General features: G+C 59.8%; 2 protein-coding genes across 12 annotated transcripts; both read right to left on the reverse strand.

Annotated features, from left to right (window-relative positions):
• Positions 1 to 220: 220 nt before the first annotated feature.
• U2AF2 (U2 small nuclear RNA auxiliary factor 2) lies at positions 221 to 15,951 on the reverse strand. Of its 4 annotated transcripts, none has more exons than XM_045830367.1 (12): positions 15,738 to 15,951; positions 11,989 to 12,124; positions 11,307 to 11,351; positions 10,946 to 11,049; positions 10,534 to 10,685; positions 9,242 to 9,358; positions 8,946 to 9,084; positions 3,468 to 3,571; positions 3,255 to 3,377; positions 2,895 to 2,993; positions 2,476 to 2,724; positions 221 to 920 (listed from the first exon to the last, which is right to left on the reverse strand). In XM_045830367.1, the coding sequence occupies exons 1-12, from the start codon at positions 15,784 to 15,786 to the stop codon at positions 786 to 788; spliced, it is 1,452 nt and encodes a 483-aa protein (XP_045686323.1). In that variant the 5' UTR covers positions 15,787 to 15,951; the 3' UTR covers positions 221 to 785. The 4 variants fall into 4 exon arrangements, with proteins under 4 accessions (XP_045686323.1, XP_045686325.1, XP_045686324.1 ...); XM_045830369.1 differs by having other exon boundaries at positions 3,468 to 3,547; positions 15,738 to 15,950; XM_045830368.1 differs by having other exon boundaries at positions 2,907 to 2,993; positions 15,738 to 15,950.
• A 1,458-nt stretch (positions 15,952 to 17,409) lies between these two features.
• On the reverse strand, positions 17,410 to 21,100 carry CCDC106 (coiled-coil domain containing 106). Of its 8 annotated transcripts, none has more exons than XM_045830309.1 (7): positions 20,841 to 21,100; positions 20,371 to 20,424; positions 20,201 to 20,276; positions 19,974 to 20,081; positions 19,707 to 19,883; positions 18,720 to 18,932; positions 17,410 to 18,205 (listed from the first exon to the last, which is right to left on the reverse strand). In XM_045830309.1, the coding sequence occupies exons 3-7, from the start codon at positions 20,229 to 20,231 to the stop codon at positions 17,889 to 17,891; spliced, it is 846 nt and encodes a 281-aa protein (XP_045686265.1). In that variant the 5' UTR covers positions 20,232 to 20,276; positions 20,371 to 20,424; positions 20,841 to 21,100; the 3' UTR covers positions 17,410 to 17,888. The 8 variants fall into 8 exon arrangements, with proteins under 8 accessions (XP_045686265.1, XP_045686264.1, XP_045686263.1 ...); XM_045830308.1 differs by having other exon boundaries at positions 20,371 to 20,501; XM_045830307.1 differs by having other exon boundaries at positions 20,371 to 20,501; positions 20,837 to 21,100.
• Between the last annotated feature and the right edge of the window lie 580 nt (positions 21,101 to 21,680).

The following is a 21,680-nucleotide window of genomic DNA, read 5'->3' on the forward strand; positions in this document are numbered from 1 at the left end:
GAGGACGTGCCCTGAGGTGGAAAGCCCGCCACGTTCTCCCCACGCAGTCCCCGCGCGAGCGTGGAGCCCCAGTCGGAGTCGAGCTGTCGACCCCTCCTCCCCACGGCCACGCCCCTCAGTTTTCAGCCTGAGAAGGCGGGACGCGCCCCTGAAGCGGCCAAAGGGCATTTTCGAGACCAGTCGGGCTTCTCACACACCAGACAGAAGCAGCTCCATCAAGTATAATACAACAAAATGTTTAATGAGCAAATTCGTCTTAGCAAATATGAAACCGCCACAGAGGAGGAAAGGGGCAGGGGCCATGGGGTCCGGGGGGCGACTAGAGAGGAGAACCAACTACGTTAAGAAACCAAGGGCTAGAGGTCAAAGGGCGGGAGCTGCGGTCCTGGAAACGGAGAGGGCAGGGCAAAGGGCCGGACAACAAAATTCAAAATAGTTTGGCCATAAAATATAAACACGCTATGTTTCTACGGTAGGGAAGAGAAATGGGTATCAGGGAGGAGAGGCTGTTTTGGGAGAGGGGCTGTGGGGTCCCACCCCACCCTGCTGTGCACCCCTCCCACCCCAACCCCTTCCCTCTGTGTCTGCGGGTGTGTTTGTGTGGGCCGTGTGCACACTTCCCCAATCCCCTTCCCGCCCAACCCCCCCCCTTAATTGCTGCCATTCCAGTTGCTGCCGGCTGTCATTCGGCTGTCACTCCTCTGCCCATCGTCTTCGGAGGGGGAATAGAGGGGGGTGGGAGGGGGAGAAGACCCCAGCCCAGCCCCCGCCTGCCCCCGCCGCCTCTACCAGAAGTCCCGGCGGTGGTAAGAGTCGGGGTCACAGTACTTTGTGACAACCACTCTGTTGGCGAACTTGCGACCTGTCAGGCCTTGCATGGCTTTCTGGCAGTCAAACACAGAGGTGAACTCCACGAAGATCTGTGGGGCGGGACGAGACGAGAGGCGGCTGTTAAGGCAGAGCGGCCCCTCTGCCCCCAGAGGAGCCATCTGCTCACTCACAGCTGCCAACCAGCATGCACCCACCCCCTGAACCCCAGGAGTGAGGGGGAGGGAGGTGCGGTCACTGCAGGTCTGCGGACGTCTACCCAATGTCCTCCAGAGCCCCAGGACCAAAGAACAGGAGAGCAGAAAAGCAGCTCTCCTGGGGAGGGGGCACATACGTGGCAACCCCAGAATGCCCCTATTGCTTCAACAACTACAACGGCCTGCAAGAAAGTGTGGCAGGGCTGATGTAGAACCAGTAAGTCTGTAAGCTAGTTTAAAACCAAGCTGCACGATTCCTGGTTTGGGCCCTTAGACCAACCAACTGTAGAAGTCATTTTTGAGACAATAAAGGAAACCGAAATTCAGACTGGGTAAGTACTAAGGATAATTTTGTTAGTGGCATGGTAGTTTTGTTAAAATAAAATTTTTTAAAAGTTATGTTTCAAGCAGTTCTCAACCAAGTCAAGTGCACCCCCAGGTTACACATGACAATGTCTACAGACAGTTTGGGCTGTCACAAAGGGGAGTGTACTGCTGTGGGCGTTTACACTGAGTGGGGCTGGGGACGGGGCTAACCATCTATGTACAGCACAGACCCCAAAACAAGAGCTACCAGACCCAAAACAGCAGTAGCTCAGATACTACTGCAGACAAATACACCGAAGTATCTCAGGTGAAACACACCTGCTTTAAATTATTTCAGCATAAGAGGGGGTTGGGATGGGAAGCTGAATACAGAATTTACCAGTGACAAGTATTGGCAGTGTGAAGCTAAGCTCTCGAGTACTGCTTGTGTGGTGTACCATGCCTCACTAACATACCACTCTATACCACTGACAGTCCTCTCTACTTCTGTGTTGTTTGAAAAGAATGGAAATCAGGTTTAAAAACCAAACACTGAACAAAACCACTCATCTCCTCACTGCCCCAAACCCAGGACTCCACTGCCTGCTGGGTGCTTACTGCCACCCCTTGACCTTGACCCTCCCATCTGAAAACAGTGCCCAGGGCCCGCTCCCTTCCCCATACAGGCTACCAGCATGCTGCGTGGAAGGATGAACCAAGTCACGGAGCACCCTGCCTTGCGGGGCACAGTGCCAGATGCAGCGTGACTCAGTGGCTTGGAAGTTAGGCTGCCAAGAACCTGAAACCTGACCACGTGGCCCATGTCCTCTGAGAAGAGGCCTAAGAAGCTGCTTGGACAGTTCAGGGGTGACACAGGTGAGCTTTAGCGGGGATGTTTAGCAGGGCACCTGGCACTGGAAAGGTTAAGTGGGTTTGTGGTTTTAACTATTTTTAGAACTTCCCCACTCCAAAGACAAGGCCAAACCACTTGGACACAAGGTCATAGAACAGCCAATTCCTGAACCAAAGTCTGGGCCTGTGGCCTCACCACAGGCCTGGGTCCCTGGGGGGGGGGCTGTAGTAGTGGGTGTGATGTGTATAAGAGAGGTGGGGGAGGGCGATGGGGAGACACCCGCATACACACCTTTCCACAGCCAGGCACCTCGACGCCGTCCACGGGCCGGGGGATCTCGATGGACTTCACTAGCCCGTACTTGCTGCACTCGTCCCGCACATCCTCCACAATCTCCTCGTACTCCTCGTCGTCCAGCAGCTCCTCGGGCAGCACCATGTTCATGAGACACAGGACCTCCGTCGGGTGGCCGCCCATCTGCACCTGGGAGCTCATCAGGCCCGGCACTTGCAGGGTCACAGGGGTCTGGTTTATGGTGCTCTGTAGGGCAAGCGGCAGGGCCGTCACAGGGCCGCCCTCCCTGGATGCCGTCCCAGGAGCACCGCGCCCTGCCCTGGACGCCCCGCCTCTGCAGACGGAGCTGAGGAGGGCCTGCCCCACCCCACCCTCTCCCACCCCCAAGCCCCCCTAGCCAATGGAAGATGACGTGCCGGGGGGCTCACCAGCGTGGCATTCTTGGCTCCCACACTCGCCCTCTGCACCAGCAGTTTCTTGTCCCCCAGCTGCATCCCATTCAGCCCCGCAATGGCCTGTGTTTGGAGGACGAGGGGTGGGGGTGCACGGAAGAGGTGCAGGGTCAGGGGCCAGGAGCCCACCACCTCCCCCCAATACCACAGAGCCAGGCATTGGTGGGAAGAAGGGACGGCAAAGGGCCAAGAGCTTGGAAAGCCCCAGGCAGGGCCCCTGAGGCAGGCCAGCCTCCTCCCGCCCATCCCAAGAAGGGGGGGCCTCAGCAAGAACAGAGCAGGGGGCAAGGGCAAGGGTAGATTCAGCAGGGGCCCGGGGCTCACCTGATCCGTGACGTTGATGTCCACGTACTCACAGAAGGCGTAGCCCTTGGAGAGCCCGGTGGCACTGTCCTTGACCAGGTTGAAGGCCTTGAGAGGCCCAAATGATGTCAGCAGCTCTTTTACCTGCAGGGCCAGCCACCATGCTATCAAGGTTTACTCAGTCAAAGGCAGGGGTGAGGTGGTGGGTGCAGGGTGGGGTGGCAAGGGGCCTACCTGGTCATCATTCAGGTAGTTGGGCAAGCCCCCAATGAAAAGCTTGTGAGCAGAGTCTGGGACCACAGTGGACACGACTCCTGAAGGGAGAAGAAAGGGACGGACTTGGATGCCCACCAAGAGGTTGTCACCGAACCCTGGGGGAGTGTGCAGGGAGAGGCCCGCGTTCCTCCCGGTCCGGTGACGACTGACAGAGGAAACACCACGTCTCCCCCATCTGCCCAGCCTCCAAAGTTGCCTGGGCCTCACGGTGGCAGACACCTGCGAAGCACAGCCCTGCCCAGGGCCACAGGATCCGCACCCACACCCCAACCCGCTGCCTGCAGCTGTGCAACCTCACCCTGCTGGGGAGGGGCTTCAAGGACACACAACCCCTTCCTTGTCCTTCAGCCCCTTCCTGGTCACCCACTGCTTAATGGGACCTCCAGGCTGGTGACCCCACAGCCTGCTCTCAGGGCTCCACCCCATGCTGCCACACAGCCTCCCGTCGCTCTCTGGCCTCAAACAAGTGTGACACTGGAGGGGTCTGCCATGTCCCTGAGGTGGCTGGCTCACTCAGCAGCGTCCCTGGCGCGCAATAAGGACTGACACAGCAAGGTCACGTTGGCTGAGTGGGTGTGGTGACCACCATGCACCTGCCCCAATCCTGCCCTGTGCACAGAACTCCGGGCTCAAAGACGAGCACCAGCAGGCGGCTGGCCCCACGTCCCACAGGCTTCTCTGCCAGCGTGCCACTCTGCTCCTGTGAAGCACAAGCAGCCCCCACACTCTGGACAGACCCACCACCCACCCCGCCTGACCTGCTGCTCCTACCCTTGCCCTCTTCCGTAGTCCCGCACCAACCAGCCACCCTACCTCCTGCTGATCCTGGGGAGATGAGCCTCGGGTGGGACCTTGCCCGGACACAAGGTCACCGCACCCCTGGGAGGGTGCGCCCCTCCCACCCAGTCCCCTGGCACACGCACATCGCCCTGCAGAAGGGCTGGTGCCAACCCTGCCACTGTGAGCACCACAACCGAGCCCCACCAACCACGAGGCCCAGTGGTCCGAGGGGAAGAGCAGAAGCACCCTGGGAGCAAGGGCCTTGGACTGGACAGTCCCCACAGGGCAGGCCCCTGGGTCACACTCAGTCTACACTCAATGCCCTCCAAAGCCCTACCTGCAGTCACGGGGCTACACGGAGGCACCCAGAGGCAGTGCTAGCCTAAGGTCATACAAGCAGGACGGAGTCTCCAGGACCCACTCATCAGACCCCACAGCAAACTAGGGGCTCTCCAGGGGACCATCACCTTCCCGACAGCAGACAAGGGTAGAGGTGAGGTCACTCCGGCAGGTGAGAAACAGGGCCAGGTGAAACCCAGCTGCAAGGCCCAGACTGGGACCCGCTGTGCCACGCACCTCAGGGAAGCCCGGAGGCTGAGGGCGCCCGAGACAGGCTCCCTGGGTTCAGGTCATGGGTACGGCCCCACAAGAAGGTTCACCACGCCCCGTGGAGAGCATACTGGCGCCAACCACAGAGGACTCGTGGGTGAGACGGTTTGCACAAAGTGTGTCCTTCATACAGGGCCTGAAGGCAGGCCCAGGGGACCGGCCCTGGGAGCAAATGGTACTGCAGCCACCACACGCCCTTCGTGGACTCTGGGCCCTGGAGTCTCCGACACCAACACGAGGAACAGGCCCCAACTGTGCTGGCTGGGGGCTGGCTCCCTGCTCCACACGTCTGCTGCCAACCACCGCCCCCACCCAAAGACCGGCCTGGGCCCCGGCAACCAAGCAACTTTGTCATCTGTGCCCGCAGTGTAACCTCTGTGCACCGGTGGACCCCCCGGCACAGAAAACCCTGTCGAGGGGCAGACTGGCTGGAGCCCGCAGGCAGGAGCCTCCTGGAGGCAGCGTCAGACTCAGCCCTGAACCTCAGGGAGAGCCTGGCAGCAGGCGGGTGAATGTACCAACTGCTGAGCTACGTTCGCCAGCTCGAAGGTCACCGTGGCTCCCGGTGCCCACACCCAGCTCTGGCTTTCCCTGCCCCCGGTCTCCATCTGGCTTTCCCTCCCCACTCGGACCCACAGCAGCACTGGACAGGGGAGCCAGCCTCAGTGGGGACCCGTCACGGCATCACCACCCCAAGGACTTCCAGGTGCTTCTAGGTTCAGGTCCATACCCTTTGCCCAGGTTAAAGAAGCCAACTGCCAGGTTCCTGAATTCGTTCCAATCGAGAACTGCTAAGTTGGCACCTGGCTGGCGTAGCTCAGTGAATTGAGCATGGGCTGGGAACCAAAGTGTCCCAGGTTCGATTCCCAGCCAGGTACATGCCTGGGTTGCAGGCCATAACCCCCAGCAACTGCACATTGAGGTTTCTCTGTCTCTGTCTCTCTATCTCCCTCCCTTCCCTCTCTAAAAATAAATAAATCTTAAAAAAAAAAACACATAAATTGGCACAATGTTGAAAAAAAGAAGAAGTGCTAAGTTTAATGGAACACTTTCTCCCTTTAGTGAGAAAATTGACTGACTTTCTATGGTGAAAAAAAAATAAGTGCTTGGATCATTACAGAAGATGCTTGACCTGCAGATGGAACCCTGATTCCCGCTGCCCCCCAGCAGTCCCCAGAATGGAAGGGACCGTGGCGTGAATGCCCAAGCTGCCCAGACAGAGAGGATCAACGATGAGCATCAACTGCACTGCTCAAGCTCGGTGACAGCCTCTTCTCAGCAAGGGCTTGGGACTAAGGGAAGACAAACTACGCCAGCCGTCCTGCACCACAATGTTTCCGTCCCCACAAGACAAAGGGCACGGGCAGGGACACTGGTGCAGGGAACCCACGGGGCCTTGCCCTAGAGCAAGTCAGTAGTGCCCAAGCCTTGCTTTCCCCCTGTGACATGGGACCCTGGCACACCCACCGTGAGAGCCAGGTGTTAAGTGTTTCCAGTTTGTGGACCCAGGGCCCTGCCACTACTCAGCTTGGCCACTGCAGCAGGGCAACATACACCATGGGCGACGAGTGGGCCCAGCTGGGTGTCAGTAAACAGTCAAGAATCAGGCAGAGGTCTTGCTCTGGCTAGTGTGGCTCAATCAGCTGGTGTGTCATCCCGTGAACCAAAAGGCCATAGGTTCAACTCCCGGGTTGCAGGTTCCATCCCTGGTCGAGAACATTATGATCCCCCACATGCAAGGCAACCAATCAACATTTCTCTCTCACACTGATGTTTCTCTCCCTCTCTCCCAGCATGTCCTCAGATGAGGATTAAAAAAAAAAAAAAATTTTAGCCTTGGCTAGTGTGGCTCAGTGGACTGAGCGCCGGTCTGTGAACCAAAAGGCTGCTGGCTTGATTCCCAGTCAGGGCACATGCCTGGGTTGTGGGCCAGGTCCCCAGTGGAGGTGGGCATGAGAGAGGCAACGACACGTTGATGTTTCTCTCTCCCCCCTCCCCCTCTCTCTAAAAATAAATAAAGTCTTTTAAAAATAAAATAAAATAACCCTGGCTGGTGTGGCTCAGTGGATTGGGTGCCGGCCTGTGAACCAAAGGGTCACCAGTTCATATCCCAGTCAGTGTACATGCCTGAGTTGCAGGCCAGGTCCCCAGTAGGGGGCGTGTGAGAGGCAACCAAACAGTGATAAAAGAAATAAAGGCAGAAAGAAGGGAGAGAAGAAAAAAAAGAAATTATAGAAAAAAATTAAATTTAGAAAAATAAAATAAAAATAAATAAAATATTGAAAAAAGATTTAAAAGCAGGTGGGGTCCAATCTGGCACAAGGTTCTCACTCACCAACCCTTGCCACAAAAATCAACAAAGGACCCCAAGCGCCCTGGCTGGTGTGGCTTAGTGGATTGAGCACAGGCTGTGAACCAAAGCATCACAGATTCGATTCCCAGTCAGGGCACATGCCTGGGTTGCAGGTCAGGTCCCCAAGTGGGGGCCACGTGAGAGTCAACCACACACTGATGATTCTCTCCCTCCCTTCCCTTCCCTCTAAAAATAAATAAATAAAACCTTAAAAAGAAAACAAACACAAAGGACCCCAAGCACACCTATGGCAGTGCCTGCCTGACAGGGCAGCCTAGGGGGAGGGGGACTCCGTAGTAATTGAAAACGAGTGAAGACTAGACTTTCTGAGAAGAGCAGAAAGGATCCTTGCAGCAGTTTGACCTTTGACCTAAGGAGCTGGCACCACAAACATGCGGCACGTAGCAACTCCTGGGGCTGCACACTCAGAGAAGGTCAGAGTGCACGACACCTGGTTTCTCACAAAGCCAAGAGGGGTACAGATTTGCCCACATTGCTGTGGGGTCAGCACCAGAGACGAGCTGGTGCCAGGCCCGGTCCTGATCGCCGCCCTCTCTGGACCCCTTCATCCCCAATGCTTCCCGCAGCCTCGGGGCCAGGCTGCCCCACACCTGGAGCACGCTCGTACTCTCCTCCCACCCTGGCTCCCTGCACAGGGCCTCCCACGGGCTCGAGTCCAGCCCACTGCCTGGCTCCACACAGCCTGCACTCTCGCTGAAGGTCCCTCACAACACGTAAACGTCTCCGAAAGGTCCCTTATGACATGTAAACACCACACAGAAACCCAAATGTCCATGTGCATGAATGTCAAACAGACAGGACACAGCCAGGGCTGCTCACTGAGGTGGCGCTGGCGGCTGCTTCCTCACGGCAGCCGCAGGGCCGTTTCCACAGAGGCCATGTGGCCAATAGAGCCCACATTTACTACCTGGCAAGCAAAAGGGTGCTGACCCCCGGCCTGCTGCTCTTTACCAGCCAGGGGTGGGTGACAGGACACCCTGGGGGACAACAGGGTCAGCACACCTGAGGCCACAGAGACAAAAAGGAGGGAACGCTGGGTACTGGGCCCCAGGGCCCACCCCAGGAGCTTCACCTGAAAGCGAGGAACCAGCTCAAACTGGCCTGATCTTGTTTATAACAAGGCACCCGGTTTTTTCCGTCACACAGCCAAAGCCCATGCAGAGAGAACTCTGACCTCCATGACACCCAGAACCAGGGACAGGATACGAAGGAACTTGGTCACCAGAACCCTCTCTAAAGCACAGGGTCTGCACGGAGGCGGGGCACAGAGGCCCTCCCACCATAGCACGCCCTCCTGCCTCGCCACTTGACCCACCCGCACCCTCACAGGGAGGCGGGTCTGAGCCTCCACTCCTGTCCTGGAGCCAGCGGACCTCGTGGTAAGTCCTGCTCTTCTCTTAGAAGCCAGGGCCGTGGAACCATGCACGTGGGCAGCGAGCCCCTGCACCCAAAGGCAGACTGCTGACCTGCACACACACTCACAAGGTCCCCTGGCCCCCGACTTCCCACAACACCTGTGCTCTGGTCCTGGCTCTGCCACTTACAGGCTGTTCGCCCTCCATGGCCCCAGATGCCACCTCTTGTGAAGCAAGCTTTGGGGAACCAGAGCAGGAGACAAGTCCACAGCACTCACACTGCCACCCCCCCCCCAGGCGGGACAGGACCCCACTCACCAGGCACGTAGACCGACGGGTTCTCTGACATGCCAGGCAGGGGCTGGTAGTCGTGGGGCCTGCGGATCTTCAGCGACTGGCCCTGGAAGATGATGCCATCGAAGGCCATGGCCTGGGTGGTCTCATCCACTGAGCGGAACTAAAAGGAAGAGGACGGGCGGTGAGGGGCACAGGTACACGGCCAGTCCAGCCCCAGGGGACTCTGGGATGGCAGAAGGGCCCCATAGCAATGAGGCTGCTGCCAGGCTGCTAAAGCCAGAGCCACACACCGCCCGACCCACCAAGTGCCCGCGCACCTCCAAGAAGGCAAAGTTCTTGTCCTGATTAATCTGCACAGCCAGGACGGGGTTGCCAGGGGCCTGCGTCAGCCCCCCGAGGCGCATCTGGGCGTTGAAGAAGTCCATCATGGCCTCCTGCAGAGGGAACAGGAGACGGGGAGGGCGGGGAGGGGTGGAGAGAGGAGGGGAAGGGTGAGAGAGGGAGACACGGAGGGTTTGGGGGCGAGGGGGAGGGTCAGGGAGGGAGGAGGTGGGGGAGGGAGTAGTGGAATAGGGTGGGGGTGGAGATCAATAGCAGAAAAAGCAGAAGGAAAGTGAGAGAATGGGGAGGGGGCAGCAAAGACGGCCACAGGCCAGGATTGTGGGGCAAGCCCCAGGGACCCAGGGAGAGAAGACAGTTCCAGGAGAGATGCAGGAGAGGACGGGCAAGGGGACAGGAGGAAGAGCAGGGGACAGAGAGCGCCCGGAGACAGGCCACGTGAGGAAAGGCAGCAGCCGGCGGGCCCAGGAGGACCGCGGGAGGGCGGGAAAGCAGCAGCACGCAGGACAGAGGGACGGAGTGGGGAGAGAGTGGACAGAAAGGAGCGGAGGGATGGAGGGGGGAGGGAGAGGGCAGGGGAGGGGAGGAGAGAAGAGTGATGTGGAGGGATCTGGCCCTGGAGTCGGGGGCTGGTTCATCAAATGTAGCAAAGTGCAGGTTGAGAAAGTCAGAATGGACCTTACTTGCCTTCGCCGACGGTAGCAAACTTTTTGTTGCTACGAGGGATCTCAGCCCCACAATATTTCACTTTAAAGAGAAATGGAAACAACTCTTTGATCTCGGGATTCTCAGGGGTGGCACGGGAAGGGGTGGGGAGGGGGGAGAGGAGCGTGGGGAAGGGGCAGGTCGGGGCCATCAATAACAACAGAGCAGCGACGGGAGGCTGCGGGAGAGGATGGGGACAGGCGGCAGAGAGCAGAGGCATGTCAGAGGCCGCGGGGCGTGCGTCTGTGTGTGTGTATGTCGAGTCTCCCTCTCTGTCTCTCTCCACATGGATTCGGATGCGTGCACTCGTGCTTCGTAGGTAAGTGGTGTGTGTGCTTGATCCCTGGGTTTGGAGGAGGTTGGGGAGGGGAGATGGGAGAGGATAGAGGAGGGAGGGAGGGCCACCCCCAGCCCGGCCCCTGGCTGGCTCAACTCCATCGTCCGTCTGGGAGGGGGCCGGGGGGTCTTGCAGGAGCAGAGTCTGACCCGTGCAGGTGGGGGAGGGAACAAAGGGAAGGGGAGGAACAGGGGGAGGGGAGGGGCAGGGCAAGGGGGAGGGCAGTACCTCAGTGATGCCAAAAGGGATGTTGCCCACGTAGAGGCGCCGGGCCTGTCTAGTCATCTGACTCCCGACCACGGGCACCGGCGTGGGGGTCACAGCCAGACCATCCGGGGTCATGGTGGGAAGGAGGGCGGTGGCTGGAATCTGACCCGCAGCTTCAAGAAACGCAGAAAGGGTCAGCAGGTGTCAGGACACCCCTGGACCTCTGCTCCTCAACCGCCTGCCCCCCAGCCCCCGTCCTGGGGAGGACTGACGGACCTGCTGCTGACGGTGGCCCTCCGGAGGCCTTGTCCCCGCTCCACCACGGGGCTGCCGAAGGGCGGAAGCCAGAACTCCCAGGGCACAGACCTTACCCCCCTCCCAGAGAACGGGGGTCCATCTCCTGCGCACCCAGCCCTCGAGCCGCAGGGCCCACCTTGCATGGCCTTGTACTGCATGGGGGTGATGTGCTCAAAGCCAGGCGGCGGCACGTCCCAGTACTTGCGGACCTTCTTCTTCTTCTCATGGCGGGGGGAGCGGCTGGGGGCGGAGGGGAGAGCGGGCAGGGCCACCTCAGTGCAGCCCTTGGCAGGCCTGCCCACCCCCCAGGCTCCCCTGGTCCCCCCCAGTAGCTCCACTCTCTCTGGTAGGGAGAGGGTCTGGGTTGGGCTGCGCCCAGGACGGGCTGATTTCCAGGCAGGTGGCTCAGGCCAGGGCTGGACAGGACCGGGCAGGTGCACAGGGTGGGAGGGGAAGGGGCGAACACCGGGGTGGAAGGGGCAGGAAGAGAAGCTCACATCAATCCACCGTGCTCCTCTTTAGCGCCTCTGGTCAAAGGTTTGCTGGGGGCGGAGGGAAAGGTATAGGGAGGGGTGACTGGGGACCCTTGTCTCCCCCATACATCACACCCCCCCAGGGCACGGAGCCGGGCCGAGGTGAACAAGCACAAGCAGGCCCCCTCAGCCCTGCCATGCCCCCCAAACCCCCACGCCAGGAAATAGAAAATGAGGACAGAAGACTGGACTTCACCTACCCCGCTCCCCCTCACCTAAGGGAGCAGAGAGAACACAAGTGCACCTGGGATGGGAAGAGGCATGAGAAAGCCAACAAACAAGGTCCCAACCCAGAAGGTGGCCCGTGAGGTGTTGGACCTGAGATCTCCCCCTCCCAGGAGGCAGAGCACAGCCCCCCCGCCCCCGACTGCCCGCCAGGAGGTCAAAAAGAGAGCGGACGAGAGATGGGCCCTTGAGTCAGGGAAGACAGGGGGGCGGCCCCTCACAGAGAAATAAGAGAACTTGTCTCCACCCTTGCCTCTGAGATTAAGACCCTGCTGCCCCTACAACCCCCCCAGGAACTATAAGAAACCCCCAAACAGGAAAAACTGAATTCCAGACACACACACCACAGATCCCACCCCGACAGAGAGGAACCAGAGGCCGGCCCACCCCATCACCCAGCGGGGGGTCCCCAGGCTGGTACCTTCTTCGCCGCCTGTCTCTCGAGGCACTCCGCTGGTCCCGGTTGCGCCTGTCCCGGCTCCGGCTCCGGCGCTTGCGGTCCCGGCTGCGAGAGCGGCTGTGGCTGCGCTTCCGGTGACGGTTCTCCTTGTCTCGCTCTGGGCAAGGTGAGGGAGGATGAGCTGAGGTAGGACGGCCCATCCCACCCACACACTGGGGGCCATGCCCCAGCCCCAGGAAGGCCACCCCCAAGGGGACAGGATCCGATGGAGGAGGGGAGATAGCAGGCTGCCTGGGTCCACAAGCCAGTCCAGGGACCCTGGGGGACCATGGGGACGGGAGCTGGTTACCTGAGGGGAGAGGGCCTGGAGATGCCCCCGGGGTGTAAGATACCTGAGGCTGCTCAGGAGGAGCTGGGGAGCCAGAGAAGACAGAGGAGGCTGGCTCCTGGTCCCCCTCCAGGGCTGAGGGGCCTGACCCCAGGGTCGTCCCTGAGAGGGGCAGGGCTAGAGGCTGGGGAACCAAGAGACCCAATGATGTTTTCCTGAAGGGACCTGCGGCCCCTCAGGAAAGACGTCCTCAATCACCAGATGCACCCACAGCCCCACCGTCGGGCCCAGGGTGAGGCCCCAACCAGGACGCCCTCCCCGAGGCCCCTCCTTCTGCCCCACGCAGACCTGAATCCCAGACCACCCCATCCTGCCTCAAAGCCAAGTCCACAGCGCTCGAGGGGCTGGGCCACTTTCTCTGAAGGCCCTGGAGGTGGCACAAAGCTCCAGCAAAGCCACAGAAGCCGCTCCCTCCCAGGCCTCACTGCCTTGGAGAAGGTGCAGGCTGAGCTGGGAGCACGGGGAGCGCGAGCACAGCGCTCCAGCTGAGTTCCTGGGCTCCAAGGCCCCGATTCCTCAACTACCCATCAGGCCCCTGTCGGTGTATGGGTGAGCTTCACCATGCTCCTGGGGGCAGGAGAGCAGAAGAGGCAGTAAGGAGAGGACCTCAAAGTGGACATTAGCCTCATCCACATTGTTCTGTCTTTATTTTTTCTGGCATAATCACGGTAACTATAAACACACCTGAACCCCAGAGTCACCAAAACTCAGAAAAATGTGCCCCTGAGACAGGGAAAAGACACAGCAGCAAACAGCAGGATGCCTCCTAAATCCAGAATCTGTGCTATGTATGTATCTCACGTGCACTTAATCCTTACTACTGCTTCGGGGAAACCCTGCTGGGAGCCCAAATAACAGAGAAACTGAGGCTCGGGGCACTCACATGTCTGGCCCAAAGGCCTAAAAAGCATGAAGTGACAACTCCTGAACGTGAACCCTGTGGTGTCCGCAAGCTCAGTTAAACAGCGGCCCACACCCCCCACTCCAGCGTCTGGGTGGAGCCTCTACCGGCAAGAGGATTATGCCCTTGAAGGCAAGAGAATAAAAGAGACAGGAAACGGCCAGGGGAGTGTCAGAGGGTCGGCCAGGTAAGCCTGCAGGAGTGTGAGCACTCCTCGGGTCTTTCCTGCCACTGAGGCTCTCAAACACACAGAGGAAGTGGCGGCGCCCGCTGGGTGTCTGGGACGCACACCAGGAACTCAGTTCTCTGGAGACACAGGCAGACCAGGCAGGGGTGAAGTCGGGAAGAGGCTGGCTCGGAGACAAAGACCCACAGGCTGTCTGACAGGCAGCGCAACACGTGGGCGGCTTCCCCTATTGGAGAGTCCTCTCCGCGCGCCCCCTGCCACACCCATCCTGGGCACAGAGAGAGCTTTGGGTGTTCAAAATGTTGTGGCCAGGCACACTGTGGGAAGAGCACCAACTCCAGGGGACGTGGGGGAATTGAAGGCCGCAAATCAAGGCAGTACGTGGACAAGAGCCTCCAGGAAGGGCTCACCCAGCTCTGCAGGTGGTCAGCAAGGTGGAGCGGGCCTTGCAGCCAGCCAGAGCCGGGTGGTGTCACCTCTCCTGCTTACCAACCACATGAAACCAGCATGAAAAACTAAACCTTAAAAACTCGGTATTCTCTCCTCCAAATGAGGGCCACTCCCAGCCCCGCCCACAGTGTAGGGTTTGAGGACTTGGCAGAAGGATGTTCATAAAGCACCTTCCCAGACTGTAACACCATCTCTGAGTGAGTGAGCTAAAGACCTACCTCTATTCCCTTCAGCATGACATTAGGATGAGGGCAATTTCACAATAAAAAAATACCACTTACTGGGTACTTAATGTGTGCCAACCCACAAGCCACACACTTTGCCTACATTACCCCATTCTAATCTCAGCTCTGCTTCTGATCAGGCCTGGGAAAAATTTTAAACTTTCTGAGCCTGTTTCCTCCTCTACAAAGAGAAGAAAATCATCTCAGCCCCAAGGGTCAGTTGGAAGGGTCCACTTAGAAAAGTTGTGCAACGAGCTTATTGGCACAGTGCCTAGTACGGGCAGGCATTCAGTCTAATATAACTGTCGTTAGTACCAACCTTATTAATTCCAGAATCCTCCCCTCCCTCGCCGACAAGAATGGCCAATTCCCCGCATGAAAGCAAACAGGCATGAAGATATTGAAGTAGCACAGCTAAGCAACAGAGCACCTGTCTGAACTCAGGTATCTCTATTTCATGCGCAAAAAGACAGCCTTGGGCACTGAGCAACAGGCCTTCCCCACGCACTGTCTCCTCACGCAGCCACCCCATCCTCAACTCCGAGCTGTGTTCAAAGGAGAACTCGGGCGCTCCTCACTCACCCCTTCAAACACAGGGTCAATGGAGGCCTCAAGTTCCCCACCTTCCCTACTTCCAAATTTCTCCACATCCAAACCGAAAAAGCGAGAAAAAAGAACTTTTTAAACGTCTATAGGTTCCCCCACTTCCAAAATTCTTGGACTCTAAATTGATGGGCACCCGCATAGCCCCCGCGGAAAGCCCTCACTGCCCACCCTTCTCTGCGGTACCTGGCTGGACCAGAGCCCCTAGTCTTTCAGGACCTCAGTCTCCCCATCTCTACGCTGAGGTGATTTACGAGCCAAGGAGCCCCAACTTTGGGACCGGAGAAGACGTGAGGTTTGTCTCTAGCAGGGGGCAGCTGGGGGGCGAAGACTACCCACTGCCATCACCGCCGCTGCCGCCACCACCTCTAGTATGCATAACGTAGGCCTAGAGCTAGGTTCATGCGAAGAACGCACAGCGCGCCCCGCTTTCATGAATGATCCCACGTCACACGCGGCGAAGCCGCAGGACACGATGCACGTGGCGACCGCGCGGGGATAGTCGGGCCACGCCACAGCCTTGCCCACGTGAAGTGGGGGGGCTCGCAACCGCCATTTTGGAACAAAGGGGGCGTGGAGACCCGGGCGGCCGACACAGCCGGAAACGGAAGTACCAAGGCAGCGGGAAAAAAGGGGGGAATGGCCGGATCGGATATATGCCTATACATAAAGATATGTATATATTCTCCTTTGATTAGTAAAAATAAGAATGCGCGAGGTGACACGCGGCAGGCGCTCCCGGGCCTTTACTGTAGCGCCACCTCCGCCAGGGACCAACTGGTGGGTGAACAGAACGAAGCGCGGCGCGCATGCGTGCCGGTCCGCGCCCGCCGCCCCCTCCCCTCTCGCGCGCGGAGGCACGCCGGGCAGTCACGTGAGCGAGGCGCGCGCCGCGAGACGGTGGGGGAGGGCGGCCGCGCGGCCCCGAGAGGGGAAGCGAGGGGGAAAATGGCGGGGGGCCACGGAGGAAAGCCAGGAGCCGCCCTGCTCGCCGCCCCGAGCCCCCGGCGTCCTCACCTTGTTTGTTCTCGTTGAGCTGCCGCTCGAACTCGTCGAAGTCCGACATGCTGAAGCGGCCGCGTAGGGCCCTGTGCAGCTCTCACCTCGCCTTGCCGCCCGCCCGCTCCGGCCGCTTCGGCTACTTCCGCCGCTTGCTTCGGCTACTTCCGGCCGCCTCCGGCGCGCCGCCGCCCCCTGTCTAATAGAGCACGGGCCGCCCGCCCCGCCCCGGTTCCGCCCCTCTCCCCGCCCGCCCTCCCGCGAGGTGCCCCTTCCCCAGAGCCTGGTCCCGAAGCGCGTCAGCTATTTCCGGACAGTAGAGTATGGAGTTGGGCGCGGCGGCTTTGGCTTATTCCGAAAACACCCGAAGGGAGGATTTTGCCAGGTTCCCAGGTTGTCGTAACTTTTCGAAAACGAGCTTTTCAACGTTCGGGTGTTCCCGTAGATCCTCGCCTTCCACTGCGTCCAGCGGCAACCCCGCCAAAGGTTCGGCTTCTTCCGACGATTCAAATGGTCCCTCTTGGGCCGCTCCTCCGGTGTTCCCCACTCTACTCCGCCGGCCCTGTCCGAAAAATCCGCTACTTCCGACAAGCCTAACCGTCCCGGGATTCAAGCACTTCCCGAAGGTTTCTGGAGCTCGCCCTCGAAATCAGCCAAAGATTAAGCTCGATTCCAAGCTTCGGTTATTTCCGGAGATTCCACTCGCTCTCTCCTCCCCTCTCGCAACTTCGGCCCCTTCCGCCACCGCTTCGGGAAGGCCTCGGTCACGGAGAAGGCTTCGGCTTTTTCCGTCGGGGCTTCGGCTCCTTCCGGCGTCGGGAACCGAAAAGGGAGGGAGGACAGAGACGAGGTGGGTCAAAGGAAGGGATACAGGGAGGGGCGGGGGTCCCGGTTCCCACCTGGCTCTCCTGGTGGGGAGAGTGTAGGAAAAGGACCGATCTCGTGGAAGACCTAAAAAGGTTGCGCGAGACAAAAGCAGCCAGCGGGATGAAGGGTGCGCGCGGCCGCTGCGGAGGTTGGCAGCGCAGCTATGTGCGCCTGCGCAGGGTGGAAGCGTTGGGACGCGAGACAGCTTTTTGCGCCTGCGTAGAGGTCGGTCTTGTGTCGAGGTTTCTCACTGCTCCGGGAAGGGGACGGGTTCTAGAGACCCCAGTGCGCGTGCGTTAGCGCGAGACCTTTTTCCTTTCCTCCAGCCAAAGTTCTGAATTTCCCGATGGTTAAGCAAAGCCGCCGTCTCCTGGTTGCCGTAGCAACCGCATTAGCGCTCTTTTCCTCCCGCCGCGCAAGCGCAGCAGGCAAGGTACAGGTCGTTTCCAGGAGACCTAGAATTTCGCATTACCGCCTCCTGGCGGGCTGGCGGAAGCCTCCCCGTTACTGCCTGTTTCCCCAGTGGCCGCCCACTCTGTAGGTCACCGAATCCACCCTGCTGCCGCTGCGTCTCTTGTCCAAATGGCCCAGCGGGTAGTGTTCACGCCTCTTCCAGAGCTCTGCCCCTGCGAGCTCCCGAGATACAGCTGCTTCTCTGCCTCCCTCCGCTGCCTCCAGGGGCTAATTACACCCTGTCTCCCCAACCTCCCCGTTCCCCGCCTGAACCGCCCGCTCCCTGGAGCCCTTCAAGGTCCCGCCACCGTCGCTGTGGCAACGGCCACCCCCTTCCCAGGAAGAGGCCGAAGCCTAGTTTATTCCAAATTTTATCATCTTTTTTAATTTAAATTCTTTGAATAATTCTCTATCTCACGAGGAGTTGGGGAAGGTCCAGAATGCGGGTCCTCGGGGCTGGGGGCAGAGGCCGGTATGTACAGTGTCCCCGCCCCTCAGAGTCCCGCCTTTTTCCTAGGAGGAAGGGCCCAGCGAGAGCAGGAGGGGTGCCAGTGTTTACCAGGTCCCTGGGAACTGGGTTAAGTGAGACCTTCCCAACTGTGGGAATGGGAAGGATGCTGGGAAAGTGGGGTGAAAGGAGAGCAGATCTATTGTATATACAAGGGACCTGGGGCGGGAGTGGGCGTCTGCAGGAGGGGGAGGAGAGAGGCACACACAGAAGCACGCTGCCCGCTGCCAGGCCCTGGCGAGGGGCACCCCACTAATGCACACGCTCTCTGTGCCAGGCAGGGGATGGGAGGGAAGTGGAGCAAGGGCTGGAGGGCGTGGCCGGGGCCAGGTGGAGCGGGATCACCGCTTGAAGCGGTAGGTGATGGGAAGCAGCAACTTGCTCTTCTTGAGGGCTTGCACCTTCTTGAGGGTCTCCTCGTCCAGGGCCAGGAAGCAGCGGCGGGAGTACTCAAGCAGACGCTCCTTGGAGGGGTCGAACTCGCCCACCTCCGCCAGCTTCTCTGGGGCCACGATGAGCAGCTCCGCGATGGGCGTGGTCAGCGCCACCGTGTTGCGGTCCACGCGGTGGTGCTCGAAGGCCCGCGACATGCTCTTCAGCTTTTGGAAGGTGCCCAGGATCTTCTTGTAGCGGCAGAGGACACCGTCAGCGTCCTTCACTGCAGGGCCAAGAAGGGGAGAATAGAGAGACAGACATGAAGCAGAAGGCAGAGAGAAATGGGAGATAAGTGGGACAAGGGACATATGGGGTCAAGGGCCCACTGAGCAAAGGAATGGAGAAGGGAAAGGTGTTAAGTGAGGAGCCCGGTACAGGAACGGCCAACAAAATGGGGAAAAGAAGGAAAAGAAGGAAAAGCAGGTGAGAAGAGCGCGGACGGGAGAAAGCAAGATCTTGGAGGAGGGGGAAAATCGGAGGAAGGCCAGAGGAAAAAATCAGCAGGAAAAAGGAACCCTACAGCAGCTCAGAGGGATGGGTTCCCAGCAGGCCTGAGCCACCGCCCTCTGTTACTGAGGCTAGGGCAGCGTAGGGAGGGTGGACCAAAGTGTGAAGACTAAATGGAGACCACACATGGAGGCTGGGAGCCACTGGTAGGTCCAATCAGTTACAGGTGGGGAGGAGAGGTGACACAGCAGGTACCCACCCAGACCCCTCTCCTCGAGCCTTCCCCTCACCCCGCTGCCTCTCCCGGGCCTTGGGCTTCCCAAAACGCCTTCTGCCAGCGCCTCCCTTCTGCTTCTGCCTCTTCCTGTCCATGTTGCTGCCTTCTTCAGACACCCCGCTGAACGAGGAGGCAGCGGACTCAGGGTCGGAGGCCTCACCCGCAGCCCCACCCCGGCCATCGCCCTCAGCTCGCCGGGGCCCAGGCTTCACCCTGCAGTGGTCCTCTGGAGAGAGATGGGGGGAGAGACACACATGAACTGTGGGAACATGAGGGGCGAGAAGGCAAGAGACCTGTCCACAAAGTGGGGATGGCTGTGACATCACACAGGTCCCCGTGAAGGACCAGAAGTGCTGTATAATGCTGAGGTCCCTGCACAGATGGCTGAATACACCACAGTCAGCTGGGATTTGGGAGTCAAAGTGAAGAAGGGTGGGGCTTGGGTGAGGACATTCATCTGACACCAAAGTTTGGTGGCAAGAGGTCTGGGGCACATCCTACACTTGGACTGGGGACCTTGGAGAAGTCTGTAACTGGGGTTCCCACAGTGGAGGAGGATTTTCCTGGGGACCTCATTGGACCTGCAGGATAGTGCACTCTGGACATCTAGAAGGGGTTCTGGAGCACAGGGGTCCCCAACATCCTTGCCCAGCCTTTTGGTGGAATTCACAGAGAGGAACATGGGACCTTGGAAGGGAGCCAGCCAGGGGGCTGAGCGCCGAGGGGTGGAGTATGTGGGTGGGGTTCACCAAAGCACAGCTAAATACCTGTCAAAGGAACGCCCTGACTAACTGGGAAAGGAATGGGGCACAGGATCCTGCTGGTCAGCAGAGGCAGGAGGGAAGCTGGGTTTTGGGTCCCAGAGACGCCAGAGGACTATGCAGAAGGCACAGCTGTCTGGCCCCCACTGGGCCCCCAGAGCAGGAGTATGTGCGTGAGAAGGGCTGGTGCTGGGACCCAGGAGGGGTCATGGAGGTGACTGGCTCACAGGGCACCTCACCAGCATCTGTGCGGGCAGCAGAGATGAACTTGTCCAGCTGGCACCGCAGGAAGTCCCTCTCCTCCTCCAGGTCCTCGATGCGCTTCTGCAGCCATGAGTTCCTCTCCAGGGCCATGTGCAGCTGGGCCCTGACACCATTCATCAGGGCCATGGTTGGGGACGCAGCCTCCGGAGGCTCTAGGGCAGCCAAGGACCCTAGTCATACCCAAGCTTCCATGTCCTCCCTGCCCTGCCCTGCCCACTGCCCCCCCCCCGCCCCCAGCTCACCATCGAAGTTTCCCCGAGAGGGACTCAGACTGTAAAAGAGCTGTGGATCTAGGTGGGGCGTCTCCTCGAAGGGAATAGAGACCTCGAAGGCCTCGTCGTCCTTCTTCACTAGAGAGAAGAGGCAGAGGGGTCAGCCCAGGGAAGTCCCCTCAACCCTGGAAAGGAGGGGGCAGGCATGGCAGAGTGGCAGTGGGACCAAGGGTGGGGCAGGGTCCCAGCTTCCTCACGTGTCCTCCTCCGGCTGTTTCGGTCACTCATGGTGCAGCCTCCCACGGACCCCAGCAGCTGGGCGCCTCAGAAGCACTGGACAGAAAGAGCAGCCACAGATGGAGGGACATCTCAGGAGGTGGGACACACTTCTCAGGGCTGGGGGGTGGGGTGGGGAAGTGCTGAGTACCAGGGCCTCTGGGTCTGATAGGAGGACGCCTTGGGGGCCCAAACTCTTGGGCAGCTGCACAAGTACCCAGGGAAGAAGAAGCGGAGTCCGGTGGGGTCCACAGATGAGATATCCTGGCCAGAACGAGTCACCTCGGGGCCAAAAGGTGCGAGAGGTGCATGGGGAGCCTGCCCTTAACTTCCAGGCATGGGGTGGGGGTCCAGCCCAAGTGCAGCGCCTCTCCCACCCATGGGAACCCACGAGCCTCCCCCGCACTCGCGTGAGCAAGCATAGCCCCTTCCCCACGGTGGGAGGCTAGGCGCGTGCGCACTGCAGGGGAAGGTCACGCGTGGGGTCCGCCCCCGCCCTTTGTCCCGGGGATGGGAGGGGGAGCGAAGGTGGCAACGGTTTCTAGCGGGGTGTGCGCCAGGCTGTGGGTGTAGGCGCGGCCACCCTCCGGTCCCCCGAGTCGGGATCCCGTGCTCACCCACCCACGAGCGGAATCCGGCCCGGGAACCGACTGCTGCGGTGCCCATGCCCGGTTCCGGGGAGTGTCTGTAGAGTGTAGCGGGAAGCAGAGGGAGGTGCCCACCCACCGGCGGGCAGGCCGTCAGGGACGGCGATTCTCGGGGCGGACAGGGATGCTCTCCCGGTCCTCCAGTAGGCGCGCCTCCTCCCGTAGCCCCGGCCTCCGGTGAGGCCTGTCGTGTGCGGCGGAGGCCGGGGCCGCACTTGCGCGATGGCCCCTGGCAGCCCTCCCTTCCCCCGCCCGGCTCGGGCCTCGCAGGGAACGTCATGAAATTCCCAATTCCTGGAGAGCCGGTGGCTCCGGGGTTTCCCCGGGTGGCTGTGTGTGCACCGAGTCGGCCCCGGAAGAGGCCGGGGGATTTGGAGACATGTAGAGGGTAACCGGGAAAGTTAAAGTACGAGGAGGGGCCCCTTAAACGATCTACGGTTCCCAGGATCTCGAGGGAGTGTTACCCACTCCCTGAAAATAGGGGCCTATGTGGGTGTTCTGCCACGTTCAGACCTCGACCCCGTCCTGGCCGCTGCTTCTCCCCGGCCTCAGTATACTCACCTGTAAAGTGGGGAGGATGCAGTGACGTGACACACACCAATGCCCAGCCCAGCGCCAGGCCATAGTCAGAGTTCAAGTTCGTGTCACTGGAGGCCTGACAGGGAAGCCTCAGGCTCTGGGACTTTTGCCAGCGCTCCCGCAAACACATCTTGAACCCTGCTGTGCCAGGGCCTAGGTGTCTGCGACGCTGAGAGCTGGGGCCACACTCCCACCTGCTCCCGTTACAGATGAACGGCAGCATCAGTCAAAACGC

Source organism: Phyllostomus hastatus, unplaced genomic scaffold, assembly GCF_019186645.2.
Source record: "Phyllostomus hastatus isolate PE091 unplaced genomic scaffold, TTU_PhHast_1.1 phas_contig_151, whole genome shotgun sequence".
NCBI lineage: Eukaryota > Metazoa > Chordata > Mammalia > Chiroptera > Phyllostomidae > Phyllostomus > Phyllostomus hastatus.